Genomic DNA, 18475 nt, shown 5'->3' with positions numbered 1-18475 from the left:
TGGTCTGGACGTATTAATCTGTAATATATAAACCGCTTTTAACCAGCTCTAACTGGTTCGACAGTTCTACCAATGTCGACACGTCACCTTCCCAATCCTAACCGACATACCATAAAAAGACAATATAAAAAAAATATTTTTCACTAGTTTAGTGGACGAAAAAGGCATTCTACTGCTTTATTTACATATTAATATTTCATTAAAACTCAAGTATACTAAAGCTACCATTGGCACGAAATCTAAACGATTGTGAAGCGTGATTCTCTTACCTGAAGTATGTCTCGATCATTGCTTTCCCGAGTTTCATGTTTTCCTTTCGCAAGGACAGTCTGGCTGGCGAATAGCGTCTAAGAAAACAAACAGGCTAGCAGACTTGAGGCATTGAGTGCGTTCGAACAATATGTACATGTGTTACATTTATACTATTTGGGTGTATGTTATAAAAGTTTAATGAAATTCCATTAGATGCTGGTTAAATAGTGATGGCGGTGTGCAATTATTAAAAAAAGATACGTTACATACTCAGAAAACAATAAAAAAAAAAGTTTTGAACGTCATAACACACAGGAATTAATTTATTTCATTTATATATTTCACCACATTATCAAAATAATTTAAAATTTCTTTTAGGAGTGATTAAAACAATAAGAATAAATAAGATAGCCACTATTTGACATTTGCGCTCTAATATCACTATTAGAGGCGCTATTTTAGCAATTAGACCAGTGTTTCCCAACCTTTTTTGTGCCATGATCCACTTGAACATTTCTAAAATTTTTAAGCCCCATACATAATTTTTCCCGACAAAGTTACTTGACGACTCTAATCGCCCAGTTGATATTTTGGCAACATTAAACGAAATTTTACCTAATAAATATTTTCATTTTTTTAATTTACTTTTTGTTAATCAACAATCAATTAACATCGATTTAGACCATCACATTTTCAGTGCGATGTAACGTATCTGCCATTTTCCTTTTATTACAATAATATTGTTGGTATCAATAATAGATGACAACATGCTAAATGATTTAGTTTTATTTTTCCTTTTTAATTTTGTCAGTGTGATGTAATGCAATAACATAGACCCAAGTAGTAGATGTATAACTAATAAATAAAAACATTTATAGCAAAAACGAAATATGGTAGTGAAACATGCCTAAATTGCATACATATTATTGTGATTAACTGTGAAACATATCAGTAGATGGTGAAAGATTCCCATATTTCTTAATGGTCCAATTATATTCTAACACTGTGAATTGTTTCTAAGCATCAAAATGGGAACATTATTTGAGTGTTTTTTTAATTATTGTTAATTAATTAGAGTTTGACGTTAAAGTCGAATAATCTGTCATTTTGATAAATATATCTGGTTTTAAACTATTTAACAATCAGATACAATCAAATAATGATTTGCACAACAAGAAAATATAACTTTTGGTAATATTACATAAGTATAATAGAACAGTAAAAACACGTGAAGTACAAAATAGATATGGCAAATTGACTATAATAATTTAATTATTATTAACTAGATTTGTTGCTACTACTTCGTATATGTGGTTTTCTGAAATAGAAAAACCAATGAAATATACCAGTTTTAGAATGGTGTACTAAAATGAAACATATACCAGATTTTAAGCTAGACGTTTGAATCCCAATAAAGAATGTCGTATATTCAACATTTAACTATTTGAAATACGAGTAAAGTATATTTGTTTTTCTAAACTCCGTTCGTAGTCACGTAGACACATGTGACTCGCTATTGCGTTATATTTCTTGATTTAGTATAACGAAAAACTCGATAATTATACTAATGTACTAATTCAATAATGAAAAAAAAGGTATTAAATATTTTGTTTATTATAATTAATTATTTTGGCTAAATGTAAATGAAAACTTATATGGACAATGTTTTTTATTTTATTTAAAGTACAAAGTCTATTACGTAAATTAGTTCGTAAATTACTCGCTTGTTATTGAGATAATTTTGGTATGGGCAATTTTAAGGTGTTATTAGTTTATTAATGATTGTATTATAAAACACATACATTAATATGTGTAAATCCATAGATTTAAAAATATTACGAAAAATGTCGTAACGCCATATCTATCAGTTTTTTCTGTTCTTCGCTAACATAATACACACAATGATGCTAGAAACCAAATTAATGTCACACCAAATCACATCGACTCACCCGAAGCTAATCTTGAGTGTATTACCGAGCGTCGCGAGACTAGAAGACACCGTGCCGCCCGGCGCCGTCTCACTTCTGTGCAGTTTCCTGACGAGGAGGAAACTATCGAGGTTATCTTGCTCCATTAGGGGGCAGCACTAGCGATAAAGGGGCGTTAGCGGGCAGTACCGTCATAGGAAGCGTGGATGGAGGATTAAGTGATGGAGAATTTACATAGTGCAGTGCTAAGGAAGAATAATGTATAGATAAATTCAAGATTAGATTTTTTTTGTGAAAATAGTATTGTGTGTTATCTATCTACAGTAAAAATATACTGTAATTATTGTGTTATCTATCTACCTATAACAAAAATATACTTGTAACACCGAAAAGTATATATATTACGCACGCATAGTAAGTACCTACGCCGTGAGACCCATCTAAACGTACAGCGCAGGCGCGTCGCGCGGTAACCGCGCGACCGACCAATAGGAGCGCGCCTCTCGCGCTTCGAGAAAGTTCGCGACTAACGAACGAGAGAGTAGTTGGGTGATGAGTGTCCTAGTGATATCATATAATACTGTTTTGCTGTTAAATATTGTAATATATTGTAATACATATAATTCTCAATAAATAACGTGTTCACCCGTTACATACTGTAATTATAATGATTCGGTAAAAAAAATGAATGAAAAATAGTGCAATTTTATCAAAATTAACATAGGCCCAGGTTAAAAATCAAAATCTTTTAAATGAAATATAATAATTAAATGGTGGAATAGTGCAAACATTTAGAATGACAATAAACTAGAAAAAAAAAAATTCTACTGTCAATACAATTCAAGGAAGGTGTATACCCTTGCGGTTCAGGCGGGTCGTCCTGGAACGAGGAGCGGCGATGGAATAGCTTGGGGCTGACACTGTACTCGTGGCGTGGCGCGGGTGGAGGCGACTCGTCCGTCACCGTGGGGGGCGCCACCGGTGACACGGCGTCTAGGTTTAGGGCTCCCAAAGGATCGTCTGAGAGCACCGGTGTACGGGGTGACACTCTGCGAACACAGTGCACGATTAAGCTCTCGTAAAGTTAAGGTTAACGTCATATTAAGCATATCTTCACCGATAATCCGTAATTTAATTGGCGAACGTAACTGCTATATTTTATAATTACATAAGCAAACATGCAATGCGACGTTGGCGATCTTTCGTCTTGGAAGATCGATTTTTCGCCGGCGACGACCGACAACCATCGACGTCATTACGCGTAGTATGTACATAGTAGTATCTACATATGTATTGATGTTCATAGCGGATGATCGGCGATCAAAAATCGACCTAATGCAGCACTAATACGACATTTTTTATGCAAATATAATGGAAGTTGACGATTAGTGGATAGTGGGAACAGGCGCTTATAAACGTGAATAGTAGTATGAACATTAAAACACTGTGACCTCTATGGGTCTGTTATTTCTAAGGTTAAAAATATTGCGCCTCTTTATTTTGTAATTTCACTGTCATATCTCAATCAGTAGAGGTGATACATTCCCATAGACAGGTCATTATATTGCTTTTGCTGCATTTTGCCAGCCGGCAAGTTACAATAACTAAACATTACCTAAGACAGCTACTGATTCTCTTTTGGTAGGCGTATATGATTGTGTGAAAAAAATAAAACTTTGTACTTACTTTAATGGGGAGTCCTTAGCTTTTTCTAAGGAGTCAGTGGCGGCTGCCTCTTTATCCGGTTCCTCTGGGAAACTCAGAGTTCGACTACACCGGGATTTATTACTTGTAGTACCTACGAAAATCGATTTTACATAAATAACTTATCAAGTCAGTCGTTAAAATTATAAGACTGGTCTTATTTATTTAATAACGAGTATATGCTTTTTTACATTCACTTATAAAAAAGATATCAAATTATAACAAAAATATACTCAGACGGACTTATGCCTTAAACAGATTTCTATTAAATAATCTTGAGTAGCAAAAAGAAAAAAATATCTATATATTGTCCATGGGAAATATTTAAGAAAAATTAATACGAGAGTTCTTAATAAAGGTAATAAAAGCTAAAACAATATTTTTTAGAAAGTTTATCTGTCTGTCTGTTCATTCCGGCATCACGCAAAGATTATTGCGCCAAATTGAATGTTGTTTTCGTAGTTGATTTCCAGAAGATCTAACTTAAAAACTGATATATGTTTTATTGTGATACGACATATAGAAGTAATCTAATTCATTGGTTTTCCTACTTCTAAAAACCACGCGTACGAAGTAGCGGGCAAAAACTAGCCATTAACATAAAAAAAGAAAATAATATCTAAAATAATAAATGATATAAAACATACCACCACTATTGAATGACAGCCTCTGTAGATTTTGTATAATCTGTGCATCACCAGCGAAACTCTCTGATCTGGTTAGAATCCTTAGATCTGTCGGACTATCCGGACTAACATGTATCGTCTAAAATAGAATACTTATAAATTAACAACGTGATTAAGGATACATAAAATTAAAATAGCTATTACAAAATATAATGTAGACATAAAAATAGAATGTAACAGTAAAAGGTGTCTTTTCATACCTGTCTTTTTTCAGTCATTTTTAGTGGCGATGGACTTGTCAAATCGTCATTTCCTAATGAATTACTTCGCAGTCTAGTTTTCTCACTAAGGTCAGGGTTAGATGGTAGACCTGAAAATTTTAAAAATTATATATATATTTGTAATATGTCGTAATATTCAATATCACCCATTAGTCTAAAAATAATTTAGACTAAATAAGTCACGTTTAAAACTCTGCTGGGAATGTAAGATAAGGAAACGATAGACTTTTTGAGAATATAAGAAACATCAAATCGACTGATTTTTTCATTACTGTAAGATAATGAGTACAACTGAATGAATGAATGATTGTTTTTTTTTTATATATCTTACAATAGCAAACAAGCTGACAAACAGGTGGACCACCTGATGGAAAGTAAAAATCGTCGCCTATAGACATGAGCAGTACCATGGACATAACAGAGTATACTGTTTCGCCCATGATACCACCCTTGCGTTGCCATTCCTGAGGACTCAGGTGTTATTCCTCTGTACCCAGTAAATTCACGCCATATCCCACCTTTCAAACCGAAACACAGCCATGCAAACACAACTGCTTCACGGTTGAAACACGAATGGGACAGAGGTACCCAAGCAATCGACTCGTACGCACACACGATTGTGTGTGCGTATGAGTACTAAATGAGTGCAAGTAAATGTAAAAGTATGAGTGAGTGAGCTGTTAAATAATTCAGAGATGACTGACCGGATATGAGGATCCCTGCGGCCGCCGAAAGCGCGGGCGCTAGAGGGCGTGCCGGTGCGGCCCGCACTATAGTCGCTCGGCGGCACAGCGCCTCCCACGCACTCGAACGACGACCCGCTGTACATAACACAACACAACCAATACATTTATTATATTAACAGCATGACAGTCACTTAAATTGTAAATAAAGATGTCATCTACACAAGAGCAATTGAATAGAATTTATAAAATATAGAGTTATAATCGGCGAAAACAATGCGTTATGGTGTACATAAAATAATTGAGAGCTTTTTAAAACAAAAAGAAATAAAGTGATGACTGTTTACTCCAACATATCTTATACTCATTTTTGTATTCAGTTCCTATTAATCATAATTTATTCCTAAAGGGCAGTATCTCAGTTTATTATAGTCTATGATCTAGTAAAAAATGTAACTTGGATTGTCTATGATTCTCTCTCTTCCGTTCGACGCTTGAATATATTTCAGTTATTCAGTAAATTATAAAGATAAATGCATTTTAACATTGTACAATCAGAATACTTCTCAGCGTTTCACAAGAAATAGATTAGAAAACGAATTCAGTACTTTTCAGTTTCAGGTGTGCTCACATCAAACATCATTGGCGTGACTACCGATAAATGTAATATTTAATGATTTCTTAATCGGATAAAGCCTATTAGATATTATTATTATTTATAGTGAAATACTTCTATGTGATGACGGAAAAATTTAATCTCATTAAGTTAGTTTCGTACCCAATAGTATGATGTAATGTTACCTTATTTATCATAGTTACGGTAATATTATAATTTTAGTGAAGTGTAGTTACGATACATACCAGAGTCTAGACTGGTGCGGCTGGCAGCCAGTCCACCTCCACTTCCACTAGCACCCTCCCCTCCATCGGTTACCGTCGCCGCAGACCGTACACGTGGCAGCGTACCGCTCTCACCTGAGAATGTAAAAATTACCGCTTTTATAATTCTTTTTTGTTACCACCAAAGATAGCAAACAAGCATATCAGCCCATCTGATACTATAGGGTTACATTTGTCACAACATATTGTTGTTCGTAATTGTCGAATATCAGAAGCAGAATTATCAGCCATACCCAAGTACATAATTAAGAGAGCATATGCACCTTATTTCATTAAATAGTCATGATTATTGGCAGCAGTGTTTCTCTTAAAATATCACCAAAACCTAACCGCTGTTGCCAAGCGTGGCTACTATTGACAACTCTCCTCTTATGAAGGAGACCTATGTTCAACAGTGAACAGCACCAAATACCCCTTTATTAAGGGGCCAGCCTTCGCCCCCCCTACCCCTCCACCGGAAATAACTTTAAATAAGGCAATGTATGTCAATCGCCACATATGATCAACAATACTAACCGGGCAAAATGTAAAAAAAAAACAAATAATACCTCCTTTACAGATTAAGCCCTTATTTTTATTAGTAATCATTCAAAGGAGTTCAGACTTCAATGCACAGCAAAAACTTGCAACATCAATATACACTTATGTTTATCTTATAATGTCCTCTACATTCAAATATACATTTGGTACCCACCAGCCCCTGTTGTGAGGGTGGTAGTGGTAGTGGTGGTGGTGGTGGTGGCAGCGGCAGTGGAGCTACCAGCGGTGGCGGCTGCAACACGGCTGGCACGTTGCGCGCCCGCTTTGCGGAATAGGGCGGCACCCATCACGGCTATGCGAAGTTTGTTCCACAATAACTGAGATCCACTGTTAACAAAATACGAATGGGATCTTATTCGACTATTCGCTATTTATAATGGTTAATCATAAAAGGTATGCTACACTGTTATTTTAACTAATATATAAAATAAAATATTATATAAAGAAACTAAATAAATAATCAAAAGACGCTGTATATCAAAACATTACGTTCTGTTACAGTTGACGAAGCATTCGCGCACTCGTTTCATTCGCTCATCGAAAAAACCATATGTAAAAAAAAAAAAGAAACATTTAAATGAATGAGCAAGTCGAATTTAAATCATTTTGAAATTCGAATTCATCTTCTGTGCTGCCTCACAGGTTTTTCTTCCAACAATCGACATATTCGTGTTTTAAGTCGAATTACAGTTAGAAAAATTTTTCAACAAATACCCTCCTACTGGACTTGCCTTTAGAATATTCTATCACAACTAAATCTAAATCTAACAAAACAAATAAATACCCGTTCGTTTACTGATTTGGTCGTTATAAACGAACAGGGGATATTTGTTTATACAATAATTTTTTTATATTCCAAGCACGTGAACATCGTAAACCCATCCCATAACATTGAGTGACGAATTTTCATGAAATAAAATTCATTGATATCTGAAATTATTCAATTGAAAAACAAATCTTTTATACGAATACCTATTGTATAAATCGTGTTTTCTACTTCGAAAATTTGACTAATCCTATAATGAAAAATAGAAAGACCTAGGCATGTCTTGAGGCCAGGCAGCTTCCAGCACGCATCGGTTGTAGTAACCATAGGTGAGAGCGTTGGGCTGCAGACCGGCGCGCTTCATTAGAAACAGGAGTTGCACGGCGAGGACGGGCAAAGAGTGGATACCACATAATTGCATCATCACGCGGTAGCACACCTGGATAACAAATTATTCAAAATTGTTAATATACTCAGTATCAGAATTCCGATTTGCAATTCCTAAATAAATAAAATTTAATTTAAACAAAGGTTTACAGAAGATAATTTTGAAAGCGTAACGTCATGTCCATAAGTGTATCTCTATATATATGCCCACTCTTAAGTCCAGACATATGGTAAATGAATTAATCAGTAAATATGTCGTTATCGTAAAGAAAAAGAGGCGAGAAATTGCTGTCTCGTTCTATTATGCATAGCGCAACGAAAATGTATCTACTGTTTAATTTATTATTTATAAAATTTAATTGTGCCACACAAACCCGAGAGGTTTAAATGGTATTAAACATTCTTATGTTTTTCTATGTTTTCAGTTGTTTAGCTCTGTTTTATGTAAATACTTCCAATTTTTATGAGAGGAATGTTTTATTTGTACACCGCCATTTGTACGCTCCCAGATACAATATGATAATATAATTAGTTATTAGTTAGATGTAATCTCATTTAAGTAAATACTTGTATTCTCTTGAGAAACAATTTAAACCGTAATTACACGGTAATTAAATTAAAAAAAAAAAGCGTTTTCTATTAGGGGTACCTACCCCTACATAGTTATAGCTATATATTTTAGTTACAATATCTATATACCAGTTCAATAACGAATAAGTTAAAAGCCTGTTATCAAAAAAAAAAAAATACTGGATAACAGATTTAACATATTGGTAAATAGATATCCGACCGATATGGCCGATATTGAAATGCGTGATGACTTTTATCCATTATCAATATTCAGAGCAACCCAATATATAGATAGATATCATAATCGTATTTATATTACCCATGCCTATTTTCTATGTCAGTAATAATATAAAAACTCGACTCACCTCATCACACGGCACCTTAAGTTTGGTAGCTCGCTCGAGCAACTCGTAAGCGGACCTTAAGGTCGCGTGTTCTTTACCTCGACAGAGCATCAATCGGCATGGTAGTGTTAAGAAATATAGGGAATAGCAGGCACCCAGTAAGCATTTGGCCCACGACTCTGGTGATAAGTTGGCTTTACGTGCTAATCTGAAAAGAGAAAGTTTCGTGTTATTCAATTAGTAGACACTAACATACAAATAACAAATAACGGTTTCACCAGAGGGAGACTTTGTACAAAAGTCGATTGCTTGCGTACCTCTGTCCCATTCGTGTTTCTACCGTGAAGCAGTTGTGTTTGCATGGCTGTGTTTCGGTTTGAAGGGTGGGATATGGCGTGAATTTACAGGGTACAGAGGAATAACACCCGAGTCCTCAGGAATGGCAACGCATGGGGGTATCATGGGCGAAACAGTATATTCTGTTAGGTACTGCTTATGTCTATAGGCGACGGTTACCACTTTCCATCAGGTGAGCTGTCAGCTTGTTTGCCACTCTAAGTTGTATAAAAAAAAACGCTTGAGATGGACACTTTTGTATATTAATTGTATGATGTAATCATAATTATGTGTGCATTTTGAGAAGTAGCAGAAGATGACAGACTTTTTGATGAGATGAGATCGAAAATAAGTTAGCCCATAGTGATTAATTTTATAGGAATTAACTATGATGGTTTCTAGTAGAGACCATGTGGAAGTCGACCTGATTATATTGCTAGAAATAAGGTCATTAAGTCCCATTATTAACAATTCCTGAACCCCCCCCCCCCCCCCGCCTGCTCTCTGGTTAGATGTAGTATAATATGTAATGTAGGTGAGGTTACCTCTGTGCGGCGGCGATCTCGTGCTTGGTGCGACGAGCCATAGGCGAAGCATCAGCCAGTGACTCAGCTGACGCAAGTGCAGCTGCAGGCAGAAGCTGTACGGCGCCACTGCGGCTGCGGTTGCGACACTTCGCCACCAGCGCCGAGTCCAAATCCAACTTCTCGTATATATATGTTTCTTCTGGAAAGTTGCAGAACATTTGGTATGAAAACCTTAAAATGGATCAGCTTTCCGTCCGATTCGAAATTTTTTTAATCAAAACATGGATTTAAACATTACTGTAATATAAAATAACTATAAAAATATGTTTTTAAAATAAAAATAATTTTAACAAAAGTTTGTACGTTTGTTTTGTATTAGTTTTCATAAGTTACTAAACAATATGAAAAATAATAAGTCAAGATATGTTTTATTAGGGCTTGGCTTGGCTTTATACATAGTAGTGTTTTAAAAAATAAAAAATAAATATGAGCGATATCGGAAAAATATGATAAAATTAATTCGCTAAATAACTTATTAAGACAAATGTTTTGGATTTTACATTCATTATTTAATTGACGAAATACGGTATACGTTCAAAAACGGTTATAAAGTATAAGTGCAAAGATTAGATAGGTCGTTCAGTTACCAGGGTCGGGTGGATCCGGCGGTAGGACGAACACGGTCCGGTCAGACACCGGTGCATCGCAGCCGAGCAGCGGCCCGTCAGCGGAAGTCGCGACACGTTCGATGCATTCGTCGAAAAACGTTAGCCCTTGGTCCACGTCGCATACGAACGATCGCTCCTCGATGAAACGAGTGAACATTTGCGTTCGCATCATTAACGCGAAGAAACCGCGCTGCGTCTGTTATATAAAATATTACAACAAATTAAAAAAATATTATGTATTTGTACTTTGTACAAAAGTAGTTTGCTTAGGAACCTCTGTCCCATTCGTGTTACTACCGTGAAGCAGTTCTGTTTGCATGTCTGTGTTTCAGTTTGAAGGGTGAGATATGGCAGTGAAATTAAAGGGTATAGAGGCATAACACCTTAGTCCAGGGGGAGAAAGGGATTGTTAGTAATGGAGACTGAGAATCCCATTGCTAGCAATATACCCAACCAGGTCGACCTTCTCGCAGTTCCCCCTGGAAACTATCATGGTTAATTCCTGATGAATTCATCATGATGGGCTAACTGGCCTGTTTTCATTCTCATCTATCACCCTTCACTGGTGCTCCGCCAGCGTATTCCGTTAGCGCAGGCGGGGCTACCATACCATTTTCACCCATCAAAAAAAAACACCTTAGTCCTCAGGAATAGCAACACATAAAGGGTATCATAAAAACAGACTCCGTTGTCCACGGTACTGTTCATGTACATAGGCGACAGTTACCACTTTCTATCAGTTGGGCATTCTATCGTTCAACATTCTATGTTGCATAAAATAAGAATATTTCTGCAGGTACAAATTTTATTGTAGAAATAAAATATAAATAGAAACACAGAATGTCATATTTTTATCTATGATTTTTTAAAGTAGCTGTAATTGCTTCAGTAATTTCTACCAGACCTTATAAAGGACAGAAGAATACTGAATAATAACAATAGTTTATAAATTCTAATGCAATTTTAGATTACAAACATTACATACCTTGTCTCTGGAGCTCAAAAACGCATCCATATGGAACAACGCGTGTGGATCTGTAGTGCCGACTGTAGGCGCTTTCGTTATGGGAATGAGATAGCTTCGATAACCTTGTAACGTGCACGCCATGAATCGAAGAAATGCCTCTTGTATTTTCAGTTCTAGGGCTTGCTAAAATAAAATATAAGCATATAATTTTCTTTCTTTAATAACCAGTTGTTCAACTGATTAATTGTCTTTTTTAACACCTTACATTATCACGTGATTCCCTGATAGGCCTCTAAAAAGATGTAAACTATTGCTAACTGATAACCCCATTTTGTAACCGTAGTCCCACAGAAAGGCAACTTATCATAGGTACCAGGTGCAATTCATGTCTATAGGAGACGGTTACCGCTTTCTATCAGGGAGGACGACAGATTATTTGCCATTCTAAGTATAAAAAAAAAAAAATTAAGAGAAAATTATCGCATCGAGAGTTACACTGTCAGAATTAATACATAAGTAGGTTAAAGCTAATATAAAATATATGCCTAATGTAATACGCATACTATATAGTTCATTCATTTATTTCCCGAGGACAGTTGGCGTCAGGCAAGCGTCCTGACATAAACTAAAAGCTAAAACCTTCAGTAATATGGATAAAAACATATAATGCCGACCCCAGATAATTAATATAAGGGCAAGATGATGATAGTTCATTAATACTTTTTTAATCACAGCTACAGAAAACTGGCAAACACTTGTATTATTTTAATAAGGTGATATATTAAACCAAAGACATACCTCTTTTCTTCTCCTTTGAAAATCTCTATCTAAACTCGTCGTTGGTTCTCCATTGTATTTACTATCAGTTGAATGGTGTACTGGGGATGCTGTAAAAAAATATTCTCTAAGTGTCATATTATGAAGATTAGATAAGTATACATAACAATGACATATATAATAAAACTGAAGTAAGTACCGGGTCTAATATTTCCATAAAGCGATTCTAGAGTATTTCTTAAAGCTTTTGCTTGCCGCTTCGGTAACATTTTAGTCGATATAATTTCACGCAGCGACTCACATATCTGAAAGCAAATGAAAAAAAGTAATTTTAACTCAAATTTACTAAATATAACATGAGACACTTTTGATCATTTTAATTACAAATATATAAGTATATTATTTTCATTATATATATATGTACCTCATTAGTCTATCAATTTTAAACCGATTTCGATTTTTTTTATCTGAAAGAGTATACTTACAGATTGGTCCTACAGAAATTTTATCAAAATCAGTTCAGTACTTTAGTTTTGAAATAAAAATTATTAGTTTTATCATAATTGAAGTCGGTTTTTTTTTGTGGAAAGGTCAGATATTTACGCTGGGCTCTATAAACTAGCATGCTTACAAATATACGTAAAATAATGATAGATGCTCTCGTAGTATAAACAAAAGTACACACATTATGTACATACAGTATGAAAATGCATTACAGTATAAAACTGCATGCTGCAGTCTCTTGGGAAAACCACGTACGTGTTTTGAAGCCATAAGATACAATTAATACAAAATGGCAGGGAGCTCATTCTTCAACCTGAATATATCGAACAAAAAATGAATACTCACAGTAATATTATTAGTATCCAAATCGACACACGTCACATCAGGTGGGGGTTCGAAGAGATCGAAAAATCTCGAATCCACCCCTATTAAGTATGGCAACGGAGCGTGTAGTACTTCAGCTAAACCTGTAAATGTAATGGGACCTAATTAGTGTTATGTTTAACGGACATTGAGATGCACAACTGTTAAAGCACGATACCGTTTGATGAAACTTTGAATATATCATACTTATATATATTTTTTTTATACAACTTAGAATGGCAAACAAGCTGACGGCCCACCTGATGTAAAGTGGTAACCGTCGACTATAGACATGAGCAGTACCATGGACATAACAGAGTATACTGGTTCGCCCATGATACCCCCCATCCGTTGCCATTCCTGAGGACTCAGGTGTTATTCCTCTGTACCCAGTAAATTCACGCCATATCCCACCTTTCAAACCGAAACACAGCCATGCAAACACAACTGCTTCACGGTTGAAACACGAATGGGATATGTATTTATTTAATTACTTATTATAATGCAATCATGTACGTAATATAGAGTTGTTACAATGTTACTATGTAGAATATGAATAAAGTATTAATATACATATGAGTACCATAAAGCTAAATATGACACGGATATATACGCTAGTTAAATATAAAGAATTAATTAAATAACATAATAATATTTAAGGATTATTAGTGCATTTGTAGAGACATGACTTTTCCTTTGAACGCAATAATCTGCCAGGGATCTTATCATGTATGCTGTACACAAACATATTGATACCGTAAGCGAATAACGTAATACCATCTGACCATGCATAGATATGTATGCGATGGTTTCGGAAGTTAATTAATGCGTAGTTTAGTTATATAATATTTAATAGTCGTCTTACCTAAAGGACAAAGAGGTATGTACGGACATTGCCATTTGAATGGAAACAAAAGACTTGATACTGCTTCCGAAACGGCTGTTAGTGTGTCTGGCCTGAATGAAAAAAAAAAAATTTAAAATATATAATAAATCATAGAAAATTGATTATTAATTATGCACAAATATGTAATTTGATATTTTTTTAAATAAAGTTCTTGTCTTTTATTTAATTGTGATATTTGAAATAATTATTTAATGAATTTGTAAAAATAATCGCAAAATTTACAATATGAATAGGAATGAGGTTGCGCTACATTATTTAAATAATGTAAATGATACCCAAAACACATTCCATTGGAAACCGTAGCTTGCTATTCCTGATTTGATTACATTATATTAATAACTATTTTTTAAATAGATATTAAAAGAAAATTGTACAATAGAACATACTATGTATTTAAATAATATACTAGTAATAACTCCTACGTATTACGATTTTTTATTTATTATTATAATATAAATAAAAATTCGTAAGGAATCAAGTTCATAGTTTCAATTATTACAAAATAAAATATTAACCAACCTGAGAGAATGTATGAGTATCTTCTGCTCTGTGATGGCTAAAGCTAGCAACGATAAACAGTTGTCTGGTCCCAAATTGAGTAGTAACTGCCTGAAACCAGCCCCACTCCTCACCAGTGGCTGATCATCGCAACGTGTCACTATCACTCGGTCTTGTGGATTTGTAGGGGAGAGCTGTTTATAATACATATTTGTTTATAATTTCTTAAATTATAGATGTAAAGGTAACAAGTACTACAAAAGCAGTTTTATTTTTATATTAAAAAGATTTTGCGAATGACTTCAATTTCACAATCACATGATGGGATATTATTGCGAGGTTGATGTGGGTGGAAATGGCTATTTTGCTATTATATTTCATATAGTCATTTTCAATATTTTTTACGTACGCCGTATGATCCTGGCATAGAATAAGCCACCGCTTCCTTTCCCGTGGAAAACCCGTGGCCGTAAGAGGCGACTAAGGGAACTTCAAGGCGAGGGATGGGCAGTAGCGTCTCTCTTTAAATATCACCAAAGCCTAAATGCGGTTGCAAATCTACCTGTTAAGCATGGCAAATAGTGGCAACCCCCCCCCCCCCCCCCCCCCCCCCAATGTTCAGCAATGGACAGTTAACGGCCGATATAATGATGATGATAATAATAATGATTTTTAGATACTTGTATATAGTGTTTAAATATTCAGCCTATTGTCATTTAATCTGCATTATACATTATAAGTAATCTGGCGTAAAGAAATAAAGGCGAAAGGAAAAATTTGATTGTAATGAATAAACTCAAAAATTACTCAATCAATTTTTTTAACTCTTTTACCGATAAAAAGCTACATTGTCAACGAATAACAGAGGCTATATATTATTTTGGAGATACATTTTGCTTCGCTAGTATTACATAAAAAAGAAAGGTTAACTAATAGTGAAATCTACTCAGTTATCAGTTATAGGAATAAGGCAGTCCATTTTTTATCTGTGTAACCTATTAATTATATAAATTTTGTGTCATCTATTTTATACTAAGAAGGTTTTTTAAGTCAGTGTGGTTTGAGTAGGCAAAGCTAAGAGATAGATATAGCTCTTTGATAATGTTTGTTCTTTACAAAGTCCTAATAAATGTAGCCTTATTTGAAAAAAAAATGTTAAAACACTAATGTTACCTGCAGTAATATTCTTGGTTCTGGAAACGGAACTTCTTCTAATAAGTGCACAATATACCTTTCAATTGGTATACTAAGCGGTTGTTTACTCCATGACATTTCCTATAAGAAAAAATAATAGATTATAAAGAACAATATCAATCAAATTGATATATTTTTTTTTTACAAATATATTTAATTTAGCATGTCTTCACTCCAATCAAGTGAATGCAACGCCCTCTGCTTTTAAGTCCCTAAATCAGCTTTCACACCCTTTATTACAGTCCCACTGCTGGTCACGAATCTTTTTATATAAGGAAAGGAAGATAGTTTTTCAAACTACAATTTTTTATGTCTTTTAAGCACGAAAGACAAATTTGTTTTTACATTGTTTTTAATTCTTTTTTGTTTTTTTTAATTGTTTCTGCTTACCCTAATGGGAGACAGGCGTGACAGATATGTATGTATAATTTTGTTGTTGTTACTCAAAAAACGAAATAGTCTTCATTTGACTGCATTTTATTAAACGACTTCAAAAAGGAATTCTCAATATGCTCGCATTTTTTCAACCGACTTCAAAACAAGAAGAAGTTCTCAATTCAGTTATATTATTTTATATTAGTTACCTTATAATTGTATCATTTATAAACCAATTTGGAAAAACCAAAAGAATATATTTTCGGATTACACTCGTTGAAAAAATTTTACCAAAATCGGTTCAATAATTTAGTTTTTAAATCAAAACAAGTGGTTTTGCCACAATTAAAAACTATATTTATGTTGAATAAAATCTGAAATTATTTTGTATGGTATATTCGCCAAATAGGAAGCCGATATTGGTCTTTTTACAATTAATAGGGCTTTATTAATTTCTTTTACATTTGAATTGGCTGCTTTTTTTTAATTTGAAACAAAATCTAGAATCTAGATTTTGTGTACAATAATATTTTTTATGATGATATCTTTGAAAATTATACACCAACTATGATTGATTGTTTTAGAACAACGGTTTACTTTTATGATTTATACAAATTTTGTCCAAATGGAAATACATACTGCTTTAAAAAATTAGTTTTAAAATATATGGGTTATAAAAGACTTGGGCTAAGTTATGGGATTTTAGATCATCATCACTAATATATATACATTTTATAGCAGCAAGTCAAAGTGAACACATCCCAACTGATGGTAAGCATGTAATGTGATCCAAACATAAAATAAATGTAAAGTTGCAATTACAGAAATTTATATCACTCATATACACACATACATATATATATATATATATATATATATATATATATATATATATATATATATATATATATATACATATATGTAAATACATTGAATGTTATACTCACTAGTATATAGAGCAACCATCTCTCGAAAGTGTCACTGAAGGGCCACCTAGACAGTAAACAGATACACTTGTTTGCGTGCACTGAGTGTGACGTGTGGGACACTCCGGTACGCCAGCCCAGTGTCTCGGCCTGGTATTCCGTCAGTTGGGTGTGTGGGAAACTCTCATAGAAGGTTACCGCTGAGCCGTACACCTAAAAAATATATATAAAAAGGAATATGGATATACCACTTAATGGTAACAGTCGTCTACAGACATGGCCAACAGCATAGATTTTTTTATGTATATAACTTTAGCTAGAAGCCATCAGCCATAATTTATTATTTATATAATTGTTACAATATTAACACCCCAATTATTTTTCTATCGGATATACTCTAATATTGGATCAAAAATTTGAATGAAATTACATACAAATCATCATTACATATTATAAAACAAAGTCGCTTCCCGTCTGTCTATCCCTATGTATGTTTAGATCTTTAAAACTACGCAACGCATTTGGATGCGATTTTTTTTTAAAGACAGAGTAATTCACGAGGAAGGTTTATATGTATAAAACATGCATAATATAGTAGAGAAACACTGATAATTTTAGAGGTTTCTAATGTGATGTGATGTAATGTGTACACGTGCAAAACCAGGGCGGGTCGCTAGTTTATTATAATTTTATGATAAGAGAATCATGCATACAATTGCATAACTATATGAATCAATACAAGACTAATCCGTATAATAATCTATGTAATTACCTTGTCGGTAGCATCAGCCACCGTGAGTACGAATGTTGAAAACACCGGTTTGGGCTGCGACGCTATGTTCGGCCATAGCTCGAGAGTTGCGCCCATCGGTAAACAGAACAGCGGTACGGACGAAGGGAAGGCCAAACTTCGACGGTCAATCGTCGGATACCTGATCATACAAAATTATATAATTATATTACAGTTATTTATTTTATTATTTATCACAGTTTCCACAACAGGCTGTATGTGGGGTAATATTAAATTACTTAAATATTAGTGACATTTTGGAGAAATTTTATTTTATACTAGCGGCCCATCTCGACTTCGCACAGGTGGACATTTTTACAACATTTTAAAAAGTGTGATATAACGATAATAGTTGGACATATAGTATCGCGAATGTTTTGTAGTAATTGATATTTTCTTCAATATTGTAGAATATATTTTTGTTCTATCACCAATGGTTTCCGCAGCGCACGCGACGAAAGAAATTTTATAGCATTTTTTTACACCTTGAGTGTTCTAGCAATAAATATAGCCTATATCATTCAGGGTAAATGTAGCTTTCTAATGGTGAAAGAATTTTTGAAATCGACAAAGTAGTTTTTGAGTTTATTCATTACAAACATACATACACACAAAAATACAAATCCTTCCTCTTTATAATATTAGTGTAGATAAACATTTAA

General features: G+C 34.1%; 1 protein-coding gene across 4 annotated transcripts in view; it reads right to left on the bottom strand.

Annotated features, from left to right (window-relative positions):
• Nucleotides 1–18475, bottom strand: part of LOC113510882 (DENN domain-containing protein Crag) — a 42275-nt gene that overhangs the window by 9441 nt on the left and 14359 nt on the right. The window contains exons 6-27 of one of the 4 annotated variants that reach the window (XM_026894433.3): nt 17796–17955; nt 17045–17236; nt 15702–15803; nt 14550–14722; nt 13989–14080; nt 13106–13227; nt 12456–12561; nt 12278–12366; nt 11498–11662; nt 10492–10708; nt 9863–10043; nt 9003–9189; nt 7953–8119; nt 7069–7241; nt 6336–6449; nt 5496–5612; nt 4771–4880; nt 4532–4649; nt 3867–3978; nt 3038–3229; nt 2202–2288; nt 270–347 (exon numbers count right to left, since the gene is read on the bottom strand). In XM_026894433.3, coding sequence (XP_026750234.2) covers nt 270–347; nt 2202–2288; nt 3038–3229; nt 3867–3978; nt 4532–4649; nt 4771–4880; nt 5496–5612; nt 6336–6449; nt 7069–7241; nt 7953–8119; nt 9003–9189; nt 9863–10043; nt 10492–10708; nt 11498–11662; nt 12278–12366; nt 12456–12561; nt 13106–13227; nt 13989–14080; nt 14550–14722; nt 15702–15803; nt 17045–17236; nt 17796–17955 — 3054 coding nt within the window. The remainder of the gene's footprint in view (nt 1–269; nt 348–2201; nt 2289–3037; nt 3230–3866; nt 3979–4531; nt 4650–4770; nt 4881–5495; nt 5613–6335; nt 6450–7068; nt 7242–7952; nt 8120–9002; nt 9190–9862; nt 10044–10491; nt 10709–11497; nt 11663–12277; nt 12367–12455; nt 12562–13105; nt 13228–13988; nt 14081–14549; nt 14723–15701; nt 15804–17044; nt 17237–17795; nt 17956–18475) is intronic. The other 3 variants (XM_026894434.3, XM_026894435.3, XM_031907323.2) reach the window with 3 other exon arrangements.

Source organism: Galleria mellonella, unplaced genomic scaffold (genome assembly GCF_026898425.1).
Source record: "Galleria mellonella isolate WM207_F2 unplaced genomic scaffold, CSIRO_AGI_GalMel_v1 utg32, whole genome shotgun sequence".
Lineage (NCBI taxonomy): Eukaryota > Metazoa > Arthropoda > Insecta > Lepidoptera > Pyralidae > Galleria > Galleria mellonella.
The sequence above is the reverse complement of the archived record's forward strand: the minus strand, read 5'-3'. Positions and strand labels throughout refer to the sequence as shown.